The 21,091-nt window shown below is 39.5% G+C and overlaps 1 protein-coding gene across 9 annotated transcripts in view; it reads left to right on the forward strand.

Moving 5' to 3' along the window:
• The window catches only part of RBFOX1 (RNA binding fox-1 homolog 1), a 1,314,070-nt gene that overhangs the window by 567,032 nt on the left and 725,947 nt on the right, over positions 1-21,091 (forward strand). Inside the window, exon 1 of one of the 9 annotated variants that reach the window (XM_077448826.1) lies at positions 13,791-13,962. The exons of the other annotated variants lie outside the window; for them this stretch is intronic. Within the exon in view, the coding sequence (XP_077304952.1) occupies positions 13,930-13,962 (33 nt within the window). The 5' untranslated portion in view covers positions 13,791-13,929. Of the gene's footprint in view, positions 1-13,790; positions 13,963-21,091 lie in introns of those variants that run through there. 9 annotated transcript variants of the gene reach the window in all.

The raw sequence follows: 21,091 nt of genomic DNA on the forward strand, positions 1-21,091 counted from the left end.
CTAGACTCTGGTTTGAACAGATTTAAGAGAGTTATTCCTAAGAATTGCAGGCCTACAATATAAAACGCCAAATTTCTATGCAAAATAATTGTACCGCTTTCAGCACCTAAAATCAGAAATAATCATATAGCCAGGGAGGTTAAAGATATTTCCTCCTGTCAGGGCCTAGGCCCCACAGATCTTTTCCACTACTTGTGCCTCAGCTCCTTTCTCCACAAACATCCCATAACCCTAATAAGCAAAATCCCATCACTAACCCACTGACTTTTCCACAATTCCCTCTGTAAACTGAGAGGCATCTCATTATTTTATAGCCTCCTAAAATGGGATAGTACCTTCACCTAGACAAGTACTATTTTCAAGTGGGAAAAATACATGAGCGCCCCAATCTCTGGCACATCTTGACACCAGGCCTTGACCTCCAGTTATTCCTCCTCACAATGTATGAATCATCGGGAATTGTACCAAAAAACAATTTATCATGTATCTGACCCTCTTCAAACTCTCAAAAATGTATCCCTACTAAAGTGATTTCTGCTGGAGAGTCTGGGTCCCTGTACATGTGATGTGGCCATGCAATTCTCTCAGATATTACTGGAATAAGATTTTCAACCTGCTTTCTGAGCTATTGGGACATAGGGGGATATTTACTAAAGGAAAATCCCCTTTGCACTGCAAGTGCAGTCGCTCTAAATCGTAAGGAGTAGATCTGAAATGAGTGGAAGCTCTGCTGATTTTATCATCCAATCACGTGCAAGCTAAAATGTTGTTTTTTTATTTTCTTGTCATGTCCCCCTTGGATCTACAGCAACTTTACTTCCAAGTGCACTTGCAGTGCAAAGTAGATTTTCCTTTAGTAAATAACCCCCTTAGTAGCTTTCCTGATCCCTCTTTAGCCATCCTTTATGTACTGTAGGTACTGACACTTTTCCAGCTAAAGGAGTACTTATCCAAGACGCCAAATTGTGTATTATCAGGCTTTGGACCACCCCTACAATTACAGCCTTTACAGATGTGTTAGCCACCCTCAACCACCAATATGAAAAGGAAAAATTGTTGTATATATAAAACGTCTAAACAAAAATGTGCAATAAAACAATGATTTTTATCTATATTGCCTGGACCCGACAACACATTACAGCCATGAGTAGTTTTAAATGACCTTTTTTCCTTTAGAACTGTAATTTTGCTGTGGTACTGTTATAAACACAGGAAAGATACGCTACTTTACAGGCATACTAAGGAGACCCCCCCCCCGGCACAATATTTAAAGGAATATTCCATTTTTTATTGTTTCACTTTAAGCATTATTAAAATCACTGCTCCCAAAACAATTTCCATTTTAAAACTTTTTTTTGCATTGATACATGTCCCCTGGGCAGGACCCAGGTCTTCAAACACTTTTTATGACAATAACTTGCATATAAGCCTTTAAAATTAGCACTTTTGTTTTTTCATGTTAGTGTCCCATAGACTTTAAGGGTGTTCCGTGGCTTTCGAATTTGCCGCGAACGCTGCATATTGTTAGCTGTTTGGCTTGAACATAGGGCTCATTCCTACTCAACTCCAAATTGTGATAGTTCAAACATAAAATACTGTCTGTTTTAATAAATTGAGAAAGGATTTTTCCATGTATTAGTATCAGTTATAGTATGGAAAACACATGCGGGCAAAAAAGGGGAAAAAAATAATTGAGATTGGAGAAAATGCTGTTCTACAAACTGCATTCACATGTTAAGGTTAGGTAGGTCCAAAAGAAAAAGCAACTCTTATTTACTAAGCTCTAGTAAATTCCCTACCAAAGTGCAACTTCCCTTGCAAAGTGAACAGCTTAATTACCTTTTGCAGATCAAACCCACTATCTCAAAATGTGTAATTATCCTTGAATTTTCAATTACTGTGTCACTACCATGTCTTATAATCTCCTAATTATGATCTATAATCTAAGATCAAATATAATACCAGAATTTTAGGATAATAAATTAAAGCCCACATAGACCTTTTTAAAGTTTCAGGAGAGTTAAAATATGTTTATTTTCTTTTGTTATCCCATTAGGGATTTTTCCACTTCCTGTACCTGTGGCCCCCTTACAGGACATGAGACGTGAAACTGTCACTGGAACAAGAAGGCACTGTGCTAAACTAATGTTTTTGTGCCATTTGAGAAATCCCCTGTCATCACATGGCCCCTGAAAGGAAGTAAGAGCAAATACACCTAATAAGAAGCAAGAAAACTAGAGGATTTGGTCTTTCTCTGCACTCAAAATGAAGGGTTTTGCCAGAGTTGGCTTTAACATGTTATGAAGTAATATTAGACGTAATAAATAAATAAATAATTGGAGATAATTGGAAAGTGGGATTCATACTTAAAAATTTTGCTTATTTAGTTTTCTCTTCTATTGGTTGAACTGGCCTTTTTTTCAACCACACCAAAATATGTAACTATTCATCTCAGAATTGTGATGTAATATGTCAGAATTTTTACTCACATCTCTGTGATTTTATATCAGAATTTTATCTACTGTTTGTGATCTGTTAACTAAAGCCTCCAAAAAACTTAACTAGAGGGGTAAAGAGTTTGGGGTATCATCATCCAATTAACAATGATGAGATGGAAATCTCCAAAACAAATGGAAGGGAAAAGAATGGACTATCTTGGTACCTTGAACAACTTACTTTTCTCTCCATGATATGCACCTTTCCCCCCCAAAAAATGGGGGAAAATGTCTCTGCATCTTATGGAGCGAATACTGATCAGAAGTCTGCCCTCTGCTGCCGTGTTACAATATTGTGGCGACCGCCGAGCAGTATGGCCACATAGATCAATTCTGCTCCAGGAAATCGCATTAAATATCAGAGCCCAGGACCTCTCCAGCAGTGATCCATCTAGCCTCCTGGCTTCCTCATACCCTGCTGACCATCCAGACATGCAAAGACACCGCCTGTTAAAAAAGTATAGGCTTTCTGCCCGACCGTGCCGCACGGGCTTCACCAAAAATGGCAGCGAGAGTTGCAATGCATCGCCAGCTACTGGACCTCCAGAGCCTTCCTATTTGGCTCTAGCAGCAAGCGCAGGCTCAGATTAACATGTCATTATAGGTAAGCTGACTTCACACCATGCCCTAGAGGTTAACCCCGTTTCTCCCTCCACAAGCCCAGTGAAATCTAGATTCTGGGGAGCCAGATGTATCTTCTCCTCTTATGGATGTGATAGACTCCTCTTCCTCACAGCACCCTCCTGTCACTCTCCCAGACCCCATTGCACAACTACAAGCCAGCCCATGTCAGATGTCGCTATGAAAGACATACTCATGTTGCTGAGGGCCTCTATATAAGCATACAACAGTGAAATGCATGCCATCCTTGGTGGTTATCCTCAGTCTAATATTTTATTTTAGAAAGTGTAAAACAGAAAGTTCAAAAATGTTGACTAAAATACTCCAAAAAGATGTGGTTGCAGTGACTATACACAGAGATAATATAGAAAATAACCACAATGCTCTGTTTGTGGAATACACATACAGAGTGGTACCAGAGTGGTATATTATTTTGTTACATTTTATTAAATATTTTAGTACACCATTTGGTTCAGAATATTTTTTTCTTGTTTTCCTCCTCTAAAACCTAGGTACATCTTATGGTCAAGTGCGCCTTATAGAGCGAAAAATATGGTACACATTAAATAAAAATATATGTTTTTATTGGTACAAAATTTATATTAAAAATGAAGATACAATTATACAGAGAAACTACATAGATGAATAAAACCATACAATGTGCATATTGCACTGGTACTAAATAAACTCCCTGGAAAGGTATAGGAGCCATAGTGTTCCTTGGTGCATGACCATCCTTTACATGTTTTGCGATCTTAAGCTGCTTCTTCGGGAGAAAAAACAAATATAAAATCTAGGAATGGAATAACAAAGTGTAGATATTAACAATCACAAAAAAATACATTTGGCTGACATGGGTGGACTGTTACCTAGATGGGGGAGTTTTTAATTTCTCAGGGGTCTTCTATATTTGCAAGGCCACAGAAATGACCTTGTTTATTTACACTACAAACCTGCTACATCTAATGACACACATTTGTGATAGTTGTATGTTTGCACACACCCTGAGGCTGCATTAGCCACTGAAACTGTACTTGTCTGCATTGCATCTGACACTGGAGGTTATTTACTAAAGGAAAATACACTTTGCACTGCAAATACAATTGGTAGCGCAGTTGCTGTAGATCCGAGGGAGACATGCAAGGAAAATAAAAAACAGCATTTTAGCTTACACATGATTGGATGATAAAATCAGAAGAGCTTCACCTCATTTCAGATCTACCCCTCAGATTTACAGCGACTGCACTTCCAAGTGCACTTTCAAGAGCACTTGCAGTGCACTTGTAGTGCAAAGTGGATTTTCCTTTCGTAAATAACCCCCACTGTATCAGTTTACTCTGCATGTATTGATGCATCCATTCAAACTGCTTTGCCTGGTTCAGTTTGTGACATCTTTAATGAAACCATTAAAGAGGACTCCAAGATTTGCATTTTGCTTCTGTCTTCTGATGACTTAGCACTACTTTAAATTCTGTGTGCACAGAATTGTAAGACATGGAACATTATTGATTTCTGTTCACGTTAGGGACACTCTAGCTTACCTATTTTAGTTTATAATTCAATGTCCATTACGGCTGTGGCTCATAAGGTAGTTTATATTTTTTGAATATGTAAGAAAAATAGAAAAGGTAAGTTAGATAAGAACCTTGGGTAAAACAATAAATGCACAGTATAATTATGCTTTGGGAATGCCCATTATCCCATGTGATGAGAAAAACAGCTCACAACAATATGCTTTATAAATATTTTGGTCTTCTTACTTTGATAGATTCCAGTACTGAGTAATAGTGTTTAGTATTGTACTCACTATCATTTTCACATATGGTGTAATAGCTGTTTGCATTTACATAATTTTCAATTATTTTATTTTTATTTATTTGATTACAATTTAAATTGTTTAATTGTTTACACTTGTTATTGTTTTTTGCATTTGCCATTATTGCTAGCACCAATGTGGGGGGTGGATGGGTGCAGCACCTACTTTGTACTGTGAAAACAATCAGACAACTCTTCAGCTACCCAGATCAATTCTACATAAATGACTGGCAATATAAAAAAAAATGCCAAGCTCACTGTATCACTTGTGAGCTTGAGTTAATCTCTTGAATGCCAGGATGTTTATACAAAAACTTGGTAGGGGTTAAAAATAAAATATTGTCCAATACTTTTTGTAAGTCTTTTGGAGCTTTAGTAAGTTTGATTTTTATTTTGGCTTGCAGTTCTAGTCTATGCCTCAATTTGACATATTCAATTTTTTAGTATTTTCTTTGATAGATATTCCTGCAGTTGTGTGGTGTGCCAGAAGGGTGGTGTGAGGGAAGGGGGGTGCAATGCAATGCAATAGTCGTTGTACTCACTGAAAGTTTATGTATATCTTGTTTTTTTTTTTTCGTTTTGACTGGAAACAGTAAGGCTTATCATTTTGTGTCTGTCTCCTGCTAAAAGGACTATATGCGGGCAGTATCTTGGTGCCCACATATTGCAGATTTAGATAAGTCCCCACCCATAGACCTCAAAGGGGTAGATAAGGGTGGCAACCTTACACCATTTTTTCTTTGTGTAAGGATCCCCCTTAACATTTAGACCAGACCTAAAGGGCTTGTTGTGAATTGGGGAGCACATGACATTTTTCCTGGGGGTACCTGATTAACACTTATACCAGACCCACATCTAGGATAAGGGTGTTTTACACGTAAATGAAGGGAGTACATGGATGTTTGTTTACAAAAGTGACTGGAAGTTGTCATTTTCCAGCAAACACACACTTTTTACTTCATGAATGTCCACTTTGTTGTAGTAGGTTGTATGTATTATTCAGATGTGCCACTTTACAGTCAGGTCAAGGGTACCCCAGGCATGTTATTGAGTGCACTTTTGCATTTTGGATTTTTCAGCTTAAGCATTAGTGCTGGTTCACACAGCTGCCTGACAAATTGCACCCCATGCATTGCAATGGAGCCATTCCTGTACTACTTTGGGGCAACTTCAGAGTGGCTTGTATTGACTTCTATACAGAAGTCACTTTGCAGGCCACACTGAAGTCACGCTGTACGGGGCGGCTTCAGAATCGGATGACTTTGAAGCCACCCCTGTGTGAACCAGCACTTACTAACATCACTGCTCCTAGCTAAACATATATTTTTTAAAACCTTGTTTGCTTTATTTCATGTCCCTCAGGACAGTTCTGAGGTATTTGTTTGACAGTCACTTTCTTATTAGCCCAGAAAGTGGCCAGAACAATTTTGTTTAACACATGGCTCCTTCTGATTTAATAGTGATGGTTGTTACCTGCTAATGGACTAGTTGTACTGTATGGTCCTTCATGTGTAGTTTACCCAACATAAACAAGGTTACAGGTGCATATTAGTGCAACAATTACAAAGGAAGTAAGACAAATTAAACATTTGATTTGATAATTCCTGCAAAGTTCTGGAGAGTGTGAAAGTTCTGCCTTACATCATCAAGGATTTTATATCTGCGCTTTACAACATGAGAGCAGACAGTACAGTTATAATACAATTTACAGGAGGAATCAGATGGCCCTGCTATGTATACATATATTATTTGTGTGCAGTCAGTGTTTTTATTTAGGGAATACTTAAAAAGGAGGTATGATACTTCCCTACTAGGCTTCTTATATTCCCATTGTCAAAGCAGTCAGGCATTCTCCAAACAATCTCTCTGGGGGACTGGAGGTAACCAGTGGGGGTAAGGATCCCATTCTCACATTTTTCCCTGGCATGTACGGTAGTTGTTATATGGCCTTATAGTATTTTCAGGTTTAAAAATCTTGAATTTATAAAAAAAAATGTTTACGTTAGTGCAGTGTTTTTAAATGCTCTTTTCTACTAATTAGCTCTACTTCATTGTATAAACCAGTACCTGAAAAAAAAGAGAAAACAGTAATTAGAAAGTTTGGGGTGACCATTCACATTCAGGGAAGTGTCACCGAGTCAAGGTCTCTGGGGCAATAGAGTGCATGCAAATAGAGAGTGCAGGGTGCAAAAATTACACTTGCTGTTTGCTGGGTTTAGGGTTGCCACATTTATGGCCTATGGAAAATTTATTGGTTACTACCTTTTGTTAGCTACTTCAGTTAGTTGTCATAAAATGTAATATTATAATAATATATATTTATACACAGAAGCACAACTCCTGAATCAGGGAAATGTTTAATTTTTCAGATTCTATAATCACCAAATCTGTAGATCGGTATTGACATATCCTCAAACACTCATATGTCTACACCCATATCCTCTATCATGGGGTTTACAATAGTAATTATTTCACCACAGACCAGCAGATCTGAATCAGTCCACAGACTCCAGCAGCCTTTAAATGTGTTCATATTGTGGTTTTTATGAGCTGTTGTTTTGAAGTCATAAACCATTGATCTCAACCAAGGTTATATGTTACTGTACCTTATTATCTTGAAGTCTGTATGTTCTCCCCTTGCTTAAATTACTTTCAGTGGGTGCTCTAATTTCCCCCCTTAGGTCAAACACATACTGATAGGTCAACTGGCTTCAATGTTAAGATCTGTTGTTGCATGTACTGATGTCTTATAAGGAAAATGTGAAATATGGATTCATCATTTCCCTGAAAAATATTTTAGCTTTCTAGAGACTCCAGTTGTAGAGCTTAAAACCATATGGCAAAATAGTTACTGGCTGTGATGAAAGAACAATCCTGTGTATGTGTGTGTTATTTTTAAGATAGCAATGTCAGTTACTGTGAAAGGCAGTAGATTGGATATTATCGTTTCCATAGTAGCCGGGGTAGTAGTAGTATTAAATAAATAAATAGTAATAATAAAGTTATGATATCTATCTTATATTGCTTTCATGTCAAATGAGATTTCCATGTCACTGAGATGTAGCAACCATGCTGTTGATAATATTGTATGAACATTTTAAACATAACCGGTTTCTCCAACTTTACTGATCATGGGTAAATAGGCAACAACTTATGGGACAAATAGTGAGTCCATTCAGACTTTTGCCAGTGGAGGTATGTTGTGCACTTATTGGTCCCTATTTACTATGGAATATGAATATGCACATACAACTGTACTCTTATGCCTTGTACACGCAGTCGGAAATTCCGATGGAAAAGGTCCAATCGGATTATATTGTCGGGAAATCCGAGTGTGGGCTCTATCAGACTTTTTCCATCGGAAATTCAGACGGAAAAAATTTGAGAGCAGGATCTCAAATTTTCCGGCAAAAAAATCTGATCTCACTTTTTCTGATTGTTTGTAGAGAATTCTGATAGGACAAAGTGCCACGCATGCTCAGATCAAATTATGAGACCAACGCTTTTGGCTACTAGCCTCAACTTAGTCCCGTCATAACAAAGGAACGTCATCACGTTCCGAACGATCGGATTTTCCAACAACTTTGTCTGACCGTGTGTATGCAACACAGATTTTGTTGTCGGAATGTCCGACCGTGTGTACAAGGCATAACACTGATTTTTCTGCAAATCAGGTCAAACAAACAAATTGTATTTTCTCAGTATTTACTTATGAGTGTAGAGATAGACACATCAGGTACTAACAAATGTGGTTTGCTGAGCATTAAATGCTGCAGTGTCCAAATGTGTGCCAGCTAAGTGGTTACTTACCTAAAATAAAAATCAGATTTTTCTCTATTGTTTTGCAGCTATTTGACATCTGTTTGCTATTATGAGTGCTCATTTCATGTAGAAACAAGACTGCATGAAGTGTGTGCTGACATCATTAAAGGTGATTGTAAAGCCCCATACACACTATCAGATTTTCTGCTGACTTTTTCCTTCAGATTTACCAAAACCATGTAGTGCAAGGGCCTGCCTGATTGCATACAAATTGAAATTCCTAAGGGTTGACCTCATATTATATGGCTTTGGTAAATCTGAAGGAAAAACTCAGCAGAAAAACTGATAGTGTGTATGGGGCTTTAGAAAACATTGCAGGAAAAAAATGTATAGATTACACCACCCAAATTCTCTGTACTCAATGCAACAACTAAGAAAATAAGAAAGAGGGAGCAATCCACAACAAATATCCTGATACAAGATATGTGCAAAATAACCTGCACTATCCCTTTAAATTATGTAAATACTGTGCAAAAAAATCCATATATATCATACATATATTATATATGATTACTGTGTAAAATTAATATATATCAAGCAAGTGAAAATTAACATTAAAAAAATCTTCTCCAATGGGACAACACAGCCAATGTAACAAATGTATATTCTTACCATAAGAAATGAACCCCAAAGTAAAATGAGATCACTTGTGCACTTTAATTGAATATTATCACATAGATAGGAGAGGGTTTAAGCTAGCTGTAACATTTCATGTGATTTGCAACGCATGCCTTGCAGAGGTTCCTACAGTGCACATGCTCAGAAGTTTACAGTGGTTCTAAAGGCTTAAGGCTTTTTACCTTAGAGGAGAAGTACAGCCAATGCTTGTTTGGCTGTACTTCTCCTATGGATCACAGTAGTGCAGTTTGTTCTGCACTCCTGATACACATTTTCAGCAGACAGCTAAAGCCCGCTGTCAGCTGATGTCACAGAGGCAAGATAGTGACAATAGAGTCGAGATCCACCCACAAGCCTGGTCTGGCACCCTGAGAGCCTGAGCAGTCTGCTCCCACCACTGACACAGCCCAGTGCTCCAGTAAGCACAAGGGGTGGGGGGGGGGCAGAGCAGAGAGCTGCTGATTGACAGTCAGCAGTTTTTTGCGCAGGGAGCTGTGAGAACTAAGTGATCAATGGAGTTTGATTGCTCGGTTCTCAGTGTAAGAGGCACCAGGGGACAGATGCAGCATCCACCTAGGTAAGTATGGTTCTTAAATATAAAACCTAACCATCTCTTTTAATGTAATTTATGCATTAAGGTAAAAAACCTTCCGGTATCAATTCATCTCAGTCCCCCCCCCCCCCCAATATTTTTCTGGCTCTGCTGCTCTGTCTCCTCGGAGGCACAGAGACAGCAGTGGCAGCTATTAGCTCCTGCTGCTGTCAAACAAATCCTGTGAGGAGGAAGTGGGAGGTGGGTGCAAGCCACATTGTGTGGTTCTATGGATGCACACAGTCCAGCTTGGGAGTGAGGCCACACGTCTGCCCCCATAGCAAGTGCTTGCTATGGGGAAGACACAGAAAAAAAGAGCCAAGAGCACTGGTCGACCCATGAAGAGGAGGTTTGGGGCTTCTCTGTGCAATACCATTGCACAGAGCAGTTGAGTATAACATGTTTATTATTTTAATAAAGAAAAAATTGCCTTTTATAACACCTTAAGGTTAGGACACAGTGAACATGTAGGTGCAGGTTTTAAAGTTTTTGCCGGAAACTTCCATTGGAATTACAGTGTGCCTTAAAGGGATATTAAAGCTTCAGATCTTGTTTACAATAAATTAATAACCATGTTATACTTACCTGCTCCGTGCAGTGGTTTTACACAGAGCAGTCCTGATACTCCTCTGGGGGCCCCCATAGCAGCTTGCTATGGTGGCACTCAGGCAGACAAGCTCTCGAGCCGCTGCTCCGTGAGTCCACTCACGCACAAAGCCAAGGCTCAGCCTGTTGTCTCAGCCATTGAGAAGAGTCTCAGGAGCCGAGGCTCTCCTGCACAGAGCTGGAGGAAGATCAACCTCAGTTAAGTACTAGGGGGGCTGGGGGGGGGCTGCTACACAGAGAAGGGTTTTTACCTTCATGCATAGAACATAGGTAGCCATCCTTGAACCTTTAGAACCACTTTAAATACTGAAAGAATGCTGTTTTTGTTCCTTGCATGTAGATATAATGAACTAAAACTGCATTCTTACCTGAGCGCCACAACGCATCATATTTTCTGTGGTGTTTTTTCGCACAACAGCATTGAGCAGCCCATTCCCTTGCACTCACTTTAAAGTCACCAAAGTCGCTCATGTATCTTTTTTTTTCCACTGAGCCAAGTGCGTTTTGTATTGCACAATTTGTCACACAATAGAATGTGGGACTGCTACTCAGATTTGGGGTGTCATTTAGAAATGGTCCCACTGAAAGAGCGATGTACGTTTTGCTATGTTTTTAGGGTGTTTCTGCCCACATTTCTGGAACACTTAGGTGTAAATGCAGCCTAAGTAATGTGTATGTTATGCGTGTTTATAAGTCAAAACTACTCTTGCAGTGGGGCATCCCCTGTTCTTCAAAGGTTAAATGCTTGTTATTTTCTAGAATACTGGTAAAAAACATGTTTACTTTCCTAATCCTTTGTTCCCACAGGCATCCTCCTTTGCATCTAGTCCCCCAAAGCTTTTTCTCTTTGGCACTCCATCTGTTGGCCACACTCTGACATTATCACATACAATGCAGGACCAGCAGTCCTACATTGTAAGTGCCCTTACCAGGACTGGCCCAAAACATTGTGCTGCCTGGATCCAAGAATAAAATGCTGCCCTCCATAAAAAAAAATCATGCACATCAAAAGGCCCCCACATTCATTATTTTATATCATGATAATTAAAACTAACATTTTATTTTAAACTCTGCACTCAAAATACCAAGATCAGGAGTGCATTAAACTCAGAATATGGGGATTGGGGCGGTGGGTGGTAATGTGAAGGGTGGTAGAGGATACTGCTCTGAGGATGGCCTTGCCCATAACAGTGTCCTCTGCCCCTTCACATCACCCCCCCCCCACGCACACACACACACAGTAGTGTCCTCTTCCCCCCTTTCCCCTATAACAGTGACCTCTGTCTCTCCTCAAACTCCCCTTTTCCCTCCTATAGGCCATCCTCACAGCCGAGAGCAGAAGGTAGCACAGTTCTGGACAGAGGCTGGGATCAGGAGCCAGCAGAGTGACTTTCCTTATTAGCAACCTGATGATTGGTTGCTTAGGACTGCCATGTGTCCTGGCAACCAAACACCTGAGGTTTAACTTCAAAAGTTCATTTGGGCAGTTCCTCCTCCAGCCTTCAGTCCTGAGCTAAGCTGCCTCCTGCTCTCTGCTGTTCACTGATGCCAATGGCAGAGGAGGCTTGCAGATGCAGAGGGGGAGAATGTGAGAGAGTGGGACAAGGTGTGGCTGGAGAGGTTGGAAGCTGGGTGGGGAAAAAAGGACCAGAAGCTAGAAGGCAGGGGTGCAGGAACCTGTTTGCCGTCTACCTGTCACCCAGTCGACAGGTGGACCGCAATCGATAGGTTTCACCCCCACATTTTGGGTATCAAAGCCCCTCTAACAGTGCTGCCTAGGTCCCAGTGGGACCCATGGTAGGGATGGCCCTGGCCTGTTCACACCGGAATGCAGTGCAGGAAACCCGCATTCTGTGCAGGTTACCCACACCACATTCAAAACACCCTGGTTGTATGATCTATTGCAGGTGTAAATATACAGCAATTCTAACAACATCCCAAACACAAATCACAAATGCAGTGCGTTTGGATGTACCAGATCATATGGTACCACAGCACCATGTGATCTGGTCACAGTGCATTTTAAAGTGCATGAGCTACTTTGGTGTAATCCAGTACAATTTGGGCTGAAAATCACATTGCTCACAATCACAGAAACGCAGAGCATAGTCTTGTGTGATTCCAGTGAGAACCAGCACTAAATGAGGATACAGAATGCCCACACAAAACCCGGAGCAACAGAGGTAAGATGAGAGCAGCACTGGTTGCAAGGGTTAAGGCATAAAAAAATGTTTTTTAATGGTACCCTTAACCATTGAAGGGGAAGTCCCACTGCAAGGGTAGTTTTGACATTTCTCCGGAGTTTAGCTTTAATTTAAGTACCTGTACTTACACTGTCTCAATTTTCCTAGGAGCATGGCATTCAGGTTTTCTTTTTTTTTACTTAGGTGAGCGATCATGGCACTTGTCATTTTTTACTTTACTTAATTCACCTCAACTGCATACAGTATTATTTAATTTAACACATTCTGCAGATAGGTAATGCAATGTATGTATTGAACATGAGAACATGCTTAGGAAAAGTTAAAGGATCGCATTCGCTGAGTGCGCAGACATGTGAACTCGTAACACAAGTGTACCAATTATTTTCATAGCAATTTCTCCTGCCGTTGTGCATTTTCTTTTGCTAAATAAGAAAACAAAAATGATATTTCTCACTATAAATAAAGAAATGCCTAATTTGAAAATAATGGAAACACATTTGCAATCTTTCCTTATACTCTGCATATGTAACACATGCTTCCCTATTTGCATATTTATTGCCTCCCTTCCTAACACTTGTTTGCAACATCAGTGACCTTCCTTTATGGGCTGTTATGTAAATTACCTGGATTACTGGTCTCCTTAAGTGCAAGTCATAATTTATTACAAAGGCACTTACAGTATGAGAAAGCTCTTTTTGGTGTTTTTTTCTGCATGTTATATCTAACTTTACGTTTCAAGACTTATTTGAAGCCTTTTTAATGTTTGTCTTTTTTGTTGTTGCTTACTCAGTGTTATTATTTACCTCCTGCCATGAAAAGGTTAAAACAATCATATGTATTGTGTTCTTTTTTGGTGTAATCATCTTTCCAGCAGTGCGCTATAGGCTCTGGCAACGATAGACAGAGGCGTGACTTGCTGTGATTGATGGAGGGAGCTGCAGCAAGCTCAAAAGAGTCCCATCTGGTTTAGGTTTTAGGAGCAGTCAGATGTGGAGTGGGAGGTCAGCAAGGCTTGAATTTAGCTCCCCCTCCTTCAGCACCTCTGCTGTCTCCACTTATACACACATTACACAGAATATGCATGCCTTCATCCAAAATTGATGCTTGCTTCTGAGCAGATGCTACAGGGCCTTGGATTCAAACAGCTGCTAAGTTTATGGAGAAGACAGGGAGCAGGATGGTACAGCAGGTATATTTACTTTATTAATCCATTAAACAGAAAAAAAATCAAATTTCATTTTACCTTCTGCAAGTGTGTGTTTTTAATTGCTGACTCGATGTGCGGTTAGCTAGCATCCTCTAGTAATAGACACTGCAGATCACAACATTCTGGACATAGATAGAGAATTCAGCAGTGTATTTTTCTGCTTTACTTGCTACATCTAGCTGAGTTGCTTTTCTAACCAGCAGGTTTACAGAGTAATTTTGCATTTTCTTCTTTGTTTCCATGCCCCGAGGAGAAAGACACTGCTTGGCTCATTTAACTACTGTAGGAGAGGCATTCTTTGCATATGCAATGCTGTTGGCAGGAGCAATAGAACACAGGAAAACAAATCTAATACAAAGACAATTTGTCAGCTAGAGGTAATGTGGATACAGGCACATAAAGAAGTGCAGTGTGATATAATGCAGCAAAAGGATATAGCTGTCCGATGTCAAAACAGCGTATCAGTGTGATTTCAGTATATTTAAGAGACTCAAATTAGCTCTAAATTGTATTCTATAAATATTTACCAAATATTTTTTTTTTTTTTTCTAATCAAAACTTTTGTGCTGAAACAGCCTGGAAGCAGGAGTCGGTGGAGAGAAATATGTTTAGTTTGATTTCAGAAACTGGTCTGCAAATTACCATTCTGTGCACTAAAGAACTCACTGTACAGCATATCATTTTCCTTGTTTCTGGTCTGTTCAGATTCAGGGAAGAAAGGCAATAAACTATATTTAATACTCTGCCACGTAATGCATATTTTGGATTTGAAATGTGGTTTTCATTAACTTTCTATCCAAAACATTTAGTAAATGCTGACTGCCTGCCATCCTATGTCTGTCTATTTCTTGCCAGCAATTTCGTTTATAAGGGCTTACATCCTTCACAGCAGTTAGAAACCTGATGACCTAAGTATTCCAATTCCAGCACCACTAGGGAAAGGCCTTCACTTGTAACATACACATTAACAATATTGCAACTTAATACCAAGAAATCAGACAAAAACCTCAGTGCTCTTAATTAAATATTAGTTGTAATTAGCACTAAGTGAGAACTCTTTGAATATTAATTTGGGTCTCCTGGAACTGCTGCCAGTGTTAATGAGAAACTGTAGGGGGCCCAGTAACATCTGTTTATATCCCAAAGTATCCTAAAAAGCTTTAGATGAAAAGCACCTGTAAAATACGCTTTTAGTTTCAGGCGTTGTGTCATTGTTTTCTTCTAACATCTGTAAAGTTTATTCATTTGTGCCTTTTTTTGTATTATGTAAAATAACAAAAGCAATTAAATATTTGCTTTTGCCTTTTTACCGTATTCCCAACTGCTGATGTGTCATTTTGTGATTAATAAAATGTGTTTGGTAATATGTAAAATAATTAGCATCATGACAGTTTTCTTCAAAAAGCAGGAATAACTGGATGAATAAGAATGAGTGCAACGTATTGCCATGTAGAGCTGCCTAGAGATTTTCCAGTATGTTTTGCCATATAGTTCTTTTAATCTTGCCTTTCTTTTTGGCTATAGAAAAACATATACGCTTTTAATATACATTTACCACATTTTGCTTTACTTGCTTGTATTCATTTTTTGTGTGTTTTTGTATATTGCTACATTTTAGAGCACATTTTGCCAGCTCTAAAAATGTAGTGAGACAGAATTTTTTTTGAAAATATGCAGAATAACAGGAACATTCAACAGTGCTACAATATGTAGTAAAAATTGTACTGTGTGTAGCACACACACACACAAAAAAAAATGTATATCACTATAGTGTGAATCCCTAGGCTTCCCTTAAAGGTTAAGTTCACCTTTAGTAACATGATACATTTTACACACATATTTAGGGTGTAATATGTCATTTGTTACTTTAAGCAATCCGCTGAACCCACCAAATCTCCCATCTCTCTCATTCATTCTCAGAGATCTGTGAATAAATTAACTACAAGTCCCGCCTTCCACCACAGCAGACAGACTTGTAATTTTCAATGGACTTCAAGTCTGCTCTGCTGATCAGCACACCCATAGTCCATTGACTCTTCCTGCAGCTCTGAAACTGACAGCATGTATGGAGGTACAAGCTCAAAGCTGCAGGAAGAGTCTTCAGGAGCCTGACATTGCACCCACGATACACTGATTGTGAGTGCTATGCTCTGCAGGCTTATGAGAAAAAAAATGCACTTTTTTACTTGAAAAAACATGTTGATTTATTCATTTTTTAAGGTGAAATTATTCTTTAACCCCCCTAGCGGTAATCCCAAGTCTGGCTCGGGTTGGGATTTTACTAACACAAGCGGTAACCCCGAGATCACATCGCTGGATGCAGGGAGGACACAGAGAAGTTACTTACCTTGTCCCCTTGATCCAGCGATGTCATCCACACTGTATGATTGAGCTGTCCCCCGCTCGATTAACACAGTGCCCGAGTGCCGCCGAGCTCCATTCCCTGCGACGTTACGGTGCACGGGAGCGGAGATCGGCGACAAATTCAAAAAAGTAAAAGTACACAAAACACACACAGTACTGTAATCTTACAGATTACAGTACTGTATAAAAAAAATACACACCCCCTTTGTCCCTAGTGGTCTGTGCAGTGCCCTGCATGCACTTTTATATTATAAATACTGTTTTTTCTGCCTGGAATTTGGAGATTGTCCATACCAACCAGAAAGTGTCCCTTTTTCAGTGTTTTAGGATTTGATTACATTATTGAATAATTTTTACTATTATTTATTATATTATAAACTTTATCATACCTGGAATGTCTGTTAGACAGATTTAAGAGAGTTATTCCTAAGAATTACAGAACTACAATATAAAACGCAAAATTTCCATGCAAAATAATTGTACCGCTTTCAGCACCTAAAACCAGAATGAATCATACCGCCAGGGAGGTTAACGCACCCTAATTTCTTGGCAATGAATCAACAGTTTTCTTCATTACATTTATCTAACTAATATCTAGCATAGTGACATATGCTATTATGCACACAATCAGCCAGGGCAATGAACACACGCATTTGCTAGGACCTGGCTCATCACTATGATAGGATATTCTAAGACTGCATCCCTTCAACTACCAGGACTAGGTAAGCCAGGATTTTAAACAATGTTTTAAAGCGGTTCTATGACCTGACCAAAAAAAAACCTGTAAGGCAAAGGCATAATGAGCTAGTATGCACTGCATACTAGCTCATTATGAAATACTTAGTACAAAGTACCCACACAGCCTCCTGGCCACTGCTGAGGGAGCTGACATGTTGCCTCAGCATTTCTTCTGGGATCGCAGCTTTGGCGCTGTGAGTGGCCGGAGTCCTCCGTTCCAGGAAGGAGCTCTGATTTTCCAGGCAGCATCCACCGGACCTTCAGAGCGCATGCGCCGCTGATGTCACCGGCTGCATGCAAGGCGTACCGTTTAGGAGATATTAATTTTACCTACAGGTAAGCCTTATTATTGGCTTACCCGTAGGTAAAAATGTGCAAGAGGAGGATACAACTGCTTTAATGCTGGATATTGCTGGATATTTTTAAACAGTTAAGGAAAAAAAACTATTTGAATGTCAATTTTAATGTTTAATCATTCTCTACAACTTGTAAGAGATTCATTAAATGTTAAAACAATGATTGCAGCTCCACTCTGGCACTAAAATACACTGGTGGGATCAGGAAACAGTCTATTAAACGCATAACATATTCCACAAAGTTATTTTACATAAATGTAGTATGAAATTACAGTTTGAACCCTAGAAAATTTAAAAGCAGAATGTTCAATAATATCCTTACTGGCCACTTGCATGGACTCATGCTAAAAGAAACCCTGCCAAATCTATACCGGTGGTAATGCAAAACCCACATGAATCAAGTCAAAATCCACTCAGAAGGTGGTAAACTGCTGATTAATTGCACCTGCCAATGAATGATCTGAGAACACTCTCAAATGAATGATAAACTAATGTCATTGACACAAGCCTAAAACATGGGGACAAAGGCTGTTTGCCCCACATTACAGTCAATGGCCATGTATGCATGTTCAGATTAATTTGTGTATGTACTGGGTAGTATGCAGTCATCATCGTCCACAAATGCCTTTCATGCAGTTTCTTTCATTATATTCTTAAACATGTTCCAGCAGCTACAGCCTCCCCCCCTTCCCCAGTGACAGCAGGCGGACATCTTCTCCAGGCACCCACTGTCACTGTTTAAAAATAACATGACTGAGTGGGGCTCTGCCTGCCCTGCCACATCATTACAGGCATAGCCCACTTTTAAGTACACAATGGGGTTTATTTACTAAAGTTTTAAAGTGCAAGATCAGGCTTACTGCTGCAAAGAAACCAATGAGCTTCTAACCCCAGCTTGTTCAATGAAGCTTTGGTAATAAAACCTAGAAGCTCATTGGTTTCTATGCAGAAGTGAGCCTGATTTTGCACTTTCCAGCTTTAGTAAATAAGCCCCATTGTGTACTTAAAAGTGGGTTATGCCTGTAACATGCAGCTTCAATGAACTGCCATGTCGCTATTGAGCACTCTGGTATCATTGTCTTTTCTTGTCAGTAGGTATCTGCCTGCCCATATGATACCTCACAGACAGATAAACTGAGAAGTCTGCAGGAGTCCTGCATGGCACCTGCTATCTGCTGATCCCAATTGGTGCAATTCTTTCCAGTCTCCAAGTAAAAAAAAAATAATACATGCACATTTTTTTTATCTGAAAAAAGATGTGCATTTATTTTTATTTTTTTAAGGTGAACTTATCCTTTAATTCAAAATGTTCTAAGTAATACATGAGTATACAGTGGTTGGTTAAGTTGAAACCTCTACCCAACAAAGCTAAAACACTTGTACGGGTATCTTACAATTGTTGTTTATTAAATAATAAGCCCTCGTTTAAATCGGAGTGAATTGTCATGTGATTTGACAGGTCGCATCCTATTACTGCAATCGGTAAAATCGGTGCAGTGCCAACTTTGCGGTGTCGCATCAATTTGAAAAAATAGTTCCTGCACTACTTTTGGTGATTTTGGGTTTCACTTGCATAGACATCTATGCATAAAGCCGAGGGCTAAATCCAATCTCCAGGCACGTCTAAAAATGTTAATAAAAACAACATCTGATGCAATTTTGTATTTAGAAATATTAAATGTGTTTTAAGACAGTTACTTTAGATATGTTTTTATATTAGGTTCCTGGAATCACCTACACAGCAAACTGTGGGAAAGCTAAAAGCACCAGTTAATCAGGGCTCCTTATCTCATTGTGAAGGGCCCTCACTTTAACACTGTGAACTTGTTTTAAGGTTAACCACCTCCCGCCCACGCTATAGCTGAATGACAGATACAGCACAGACCTTAATTGCCAAGAGGTCGTCAATAGATGTCCTCCTGTACATGAGCTGCCTGCGCGACCCCTGCAGGGCACGCAGAATGCTCTGTGATCACTTAGTCAATGAGACTCAACTGATCACAGATCCCGGCCCCTTACCACATGATCAGTTGTCAGCCAATGACAGCTGATCACTTAATGTAAACAGAAGATCAGTAATCAGCTTTTATTTTGTTTTCTAATGCTGGCAGCATGAGGGGAAAAAATGCTATGCAGTGCCCTTCAGTGCCACCGACCAGTGCCACCTATCAGTGCATATCAATGCTGCTTACCAGTGCCACCTATCAATGTCCAACAGTGCCACCTATCAGTACCCATCAGTGCTGCCAACCAGTGCCAATCAGTGTTTCATCATCAGTGTCATCTATCAGTGCTGCCTATCAGTGCCCATCAGTGCCACCCATTAGTGCCACCTAGCAGTGCTGACTATCAGTGCCACCTATCAGTGCCCTTCAGTGCCACCCATCAGCACCACTCATCAGTGCCACCCATCAGTGCTACCCATCAGTGTCACCTCTCAGTACCAACCAGTGCTACCTCATCAGTGCCCACCAGTGGCTCCTATCAGTGCCACCTTATCAGTGCCTATCCGTGCAGCCTATCAGTGCCTATCAGTGCAGCCTATCACTGCCCAATAATGCAGCCTATCAATCCCTATCAGTGCCCATTAGGGTTGCTTTATCAGTGCCTATCTGTGCAGCCTATCAGTGCCCATCAATGCAGCCTATCAATGCCTATCAGTGCCCATCAGTGTTGCCTCATCAGCATACATTAATGAAGAAGAAAAATTACCTGTTTTAAAAATGTTATTACAAACTATGAATTTTGGTTTTTAAAATTGTCGGTTTTCTTAAATTTTTTTAGAAAAAAAACAGCAGTGATTAAATGCTACCAAAAGAAAGCTCTATTTGTGTGAAAAAAATGATAAAAATGGTATTTCGGTACAGTATTTTATGACCGGGCAATTGTCATTCAAAGCATGAGCGTGCTGAAAGCTGAAAATTGCCCTGGGCAGGAGGGGGGTTTAAGTGCCCAGTAAGCAAGTGGTTAAGGTAGTTTAAAGATGACCTTGTCACCATGCTGTTTCTTCACTGTCTAAATAGCAGTCTGGGGACTCATGGCAAATATTTCTGAATCCCTAAAGGAGCTGGTAAGAATCAAAAATATTTTGGAAGATAAAACAGTTCATATATACATTTTAACTATGTACTTAGCTGTATTGCTGGAGATTTGAAAAATATACATAGTGCCAAAGAAATAGTGATATATCGAATCTATAATATTGCACAAATTATTAATTGAATAAATTAATAAATAAGTATTTGAATTCCCCCAGCTGCAGTATGAACTTGCTAAATAGCAAATGCAAATGGAAAAGAAAATAAATAACTGAGTTAGGTGATAACAAACATGAATATAAAAGTCCTTTACAGTCTCAATATATTTGTGTTTTCATAAGTGCTCATGCTCATTAATAAACATCCATGCTCCATAAACTTGTGCTTAGACTGGGTGCCAAACATGGATGTTCACTCCCCCGGGTGTTAACCAACTATCTCTAGTATGGCCGTTCAAGTGTGTGGGGAAACCCCTGAAAGAATCCGTTGCCGGAGGCTCTTGCACTGGATCTACCTTATATGAATGCATATAAATGACAGAAAAACCTCATTGTGTAAAACTGTTGAAAATGTATTAGGTAAAAACAAATATGAAAATTCACTCACATGTTCAGG

The sequence above is a fragment of the Lithobates pipiens genome, unplaced genomic scaffold, assembly GCF_037356315.1.
Source record: "Lithobates pipiens isolate NorthernLeopardFrog02 unplaced genomic scaffold, aLitPip1_a1.2 Scaffold_22, whole genome shotgun sequence".
Classification (NCBI taxonomy): Eukaryota; Metazoa; Chordata; class Amphibia; order Anura; family Ranidae; genus Lithobates; species Lithobates pipiens.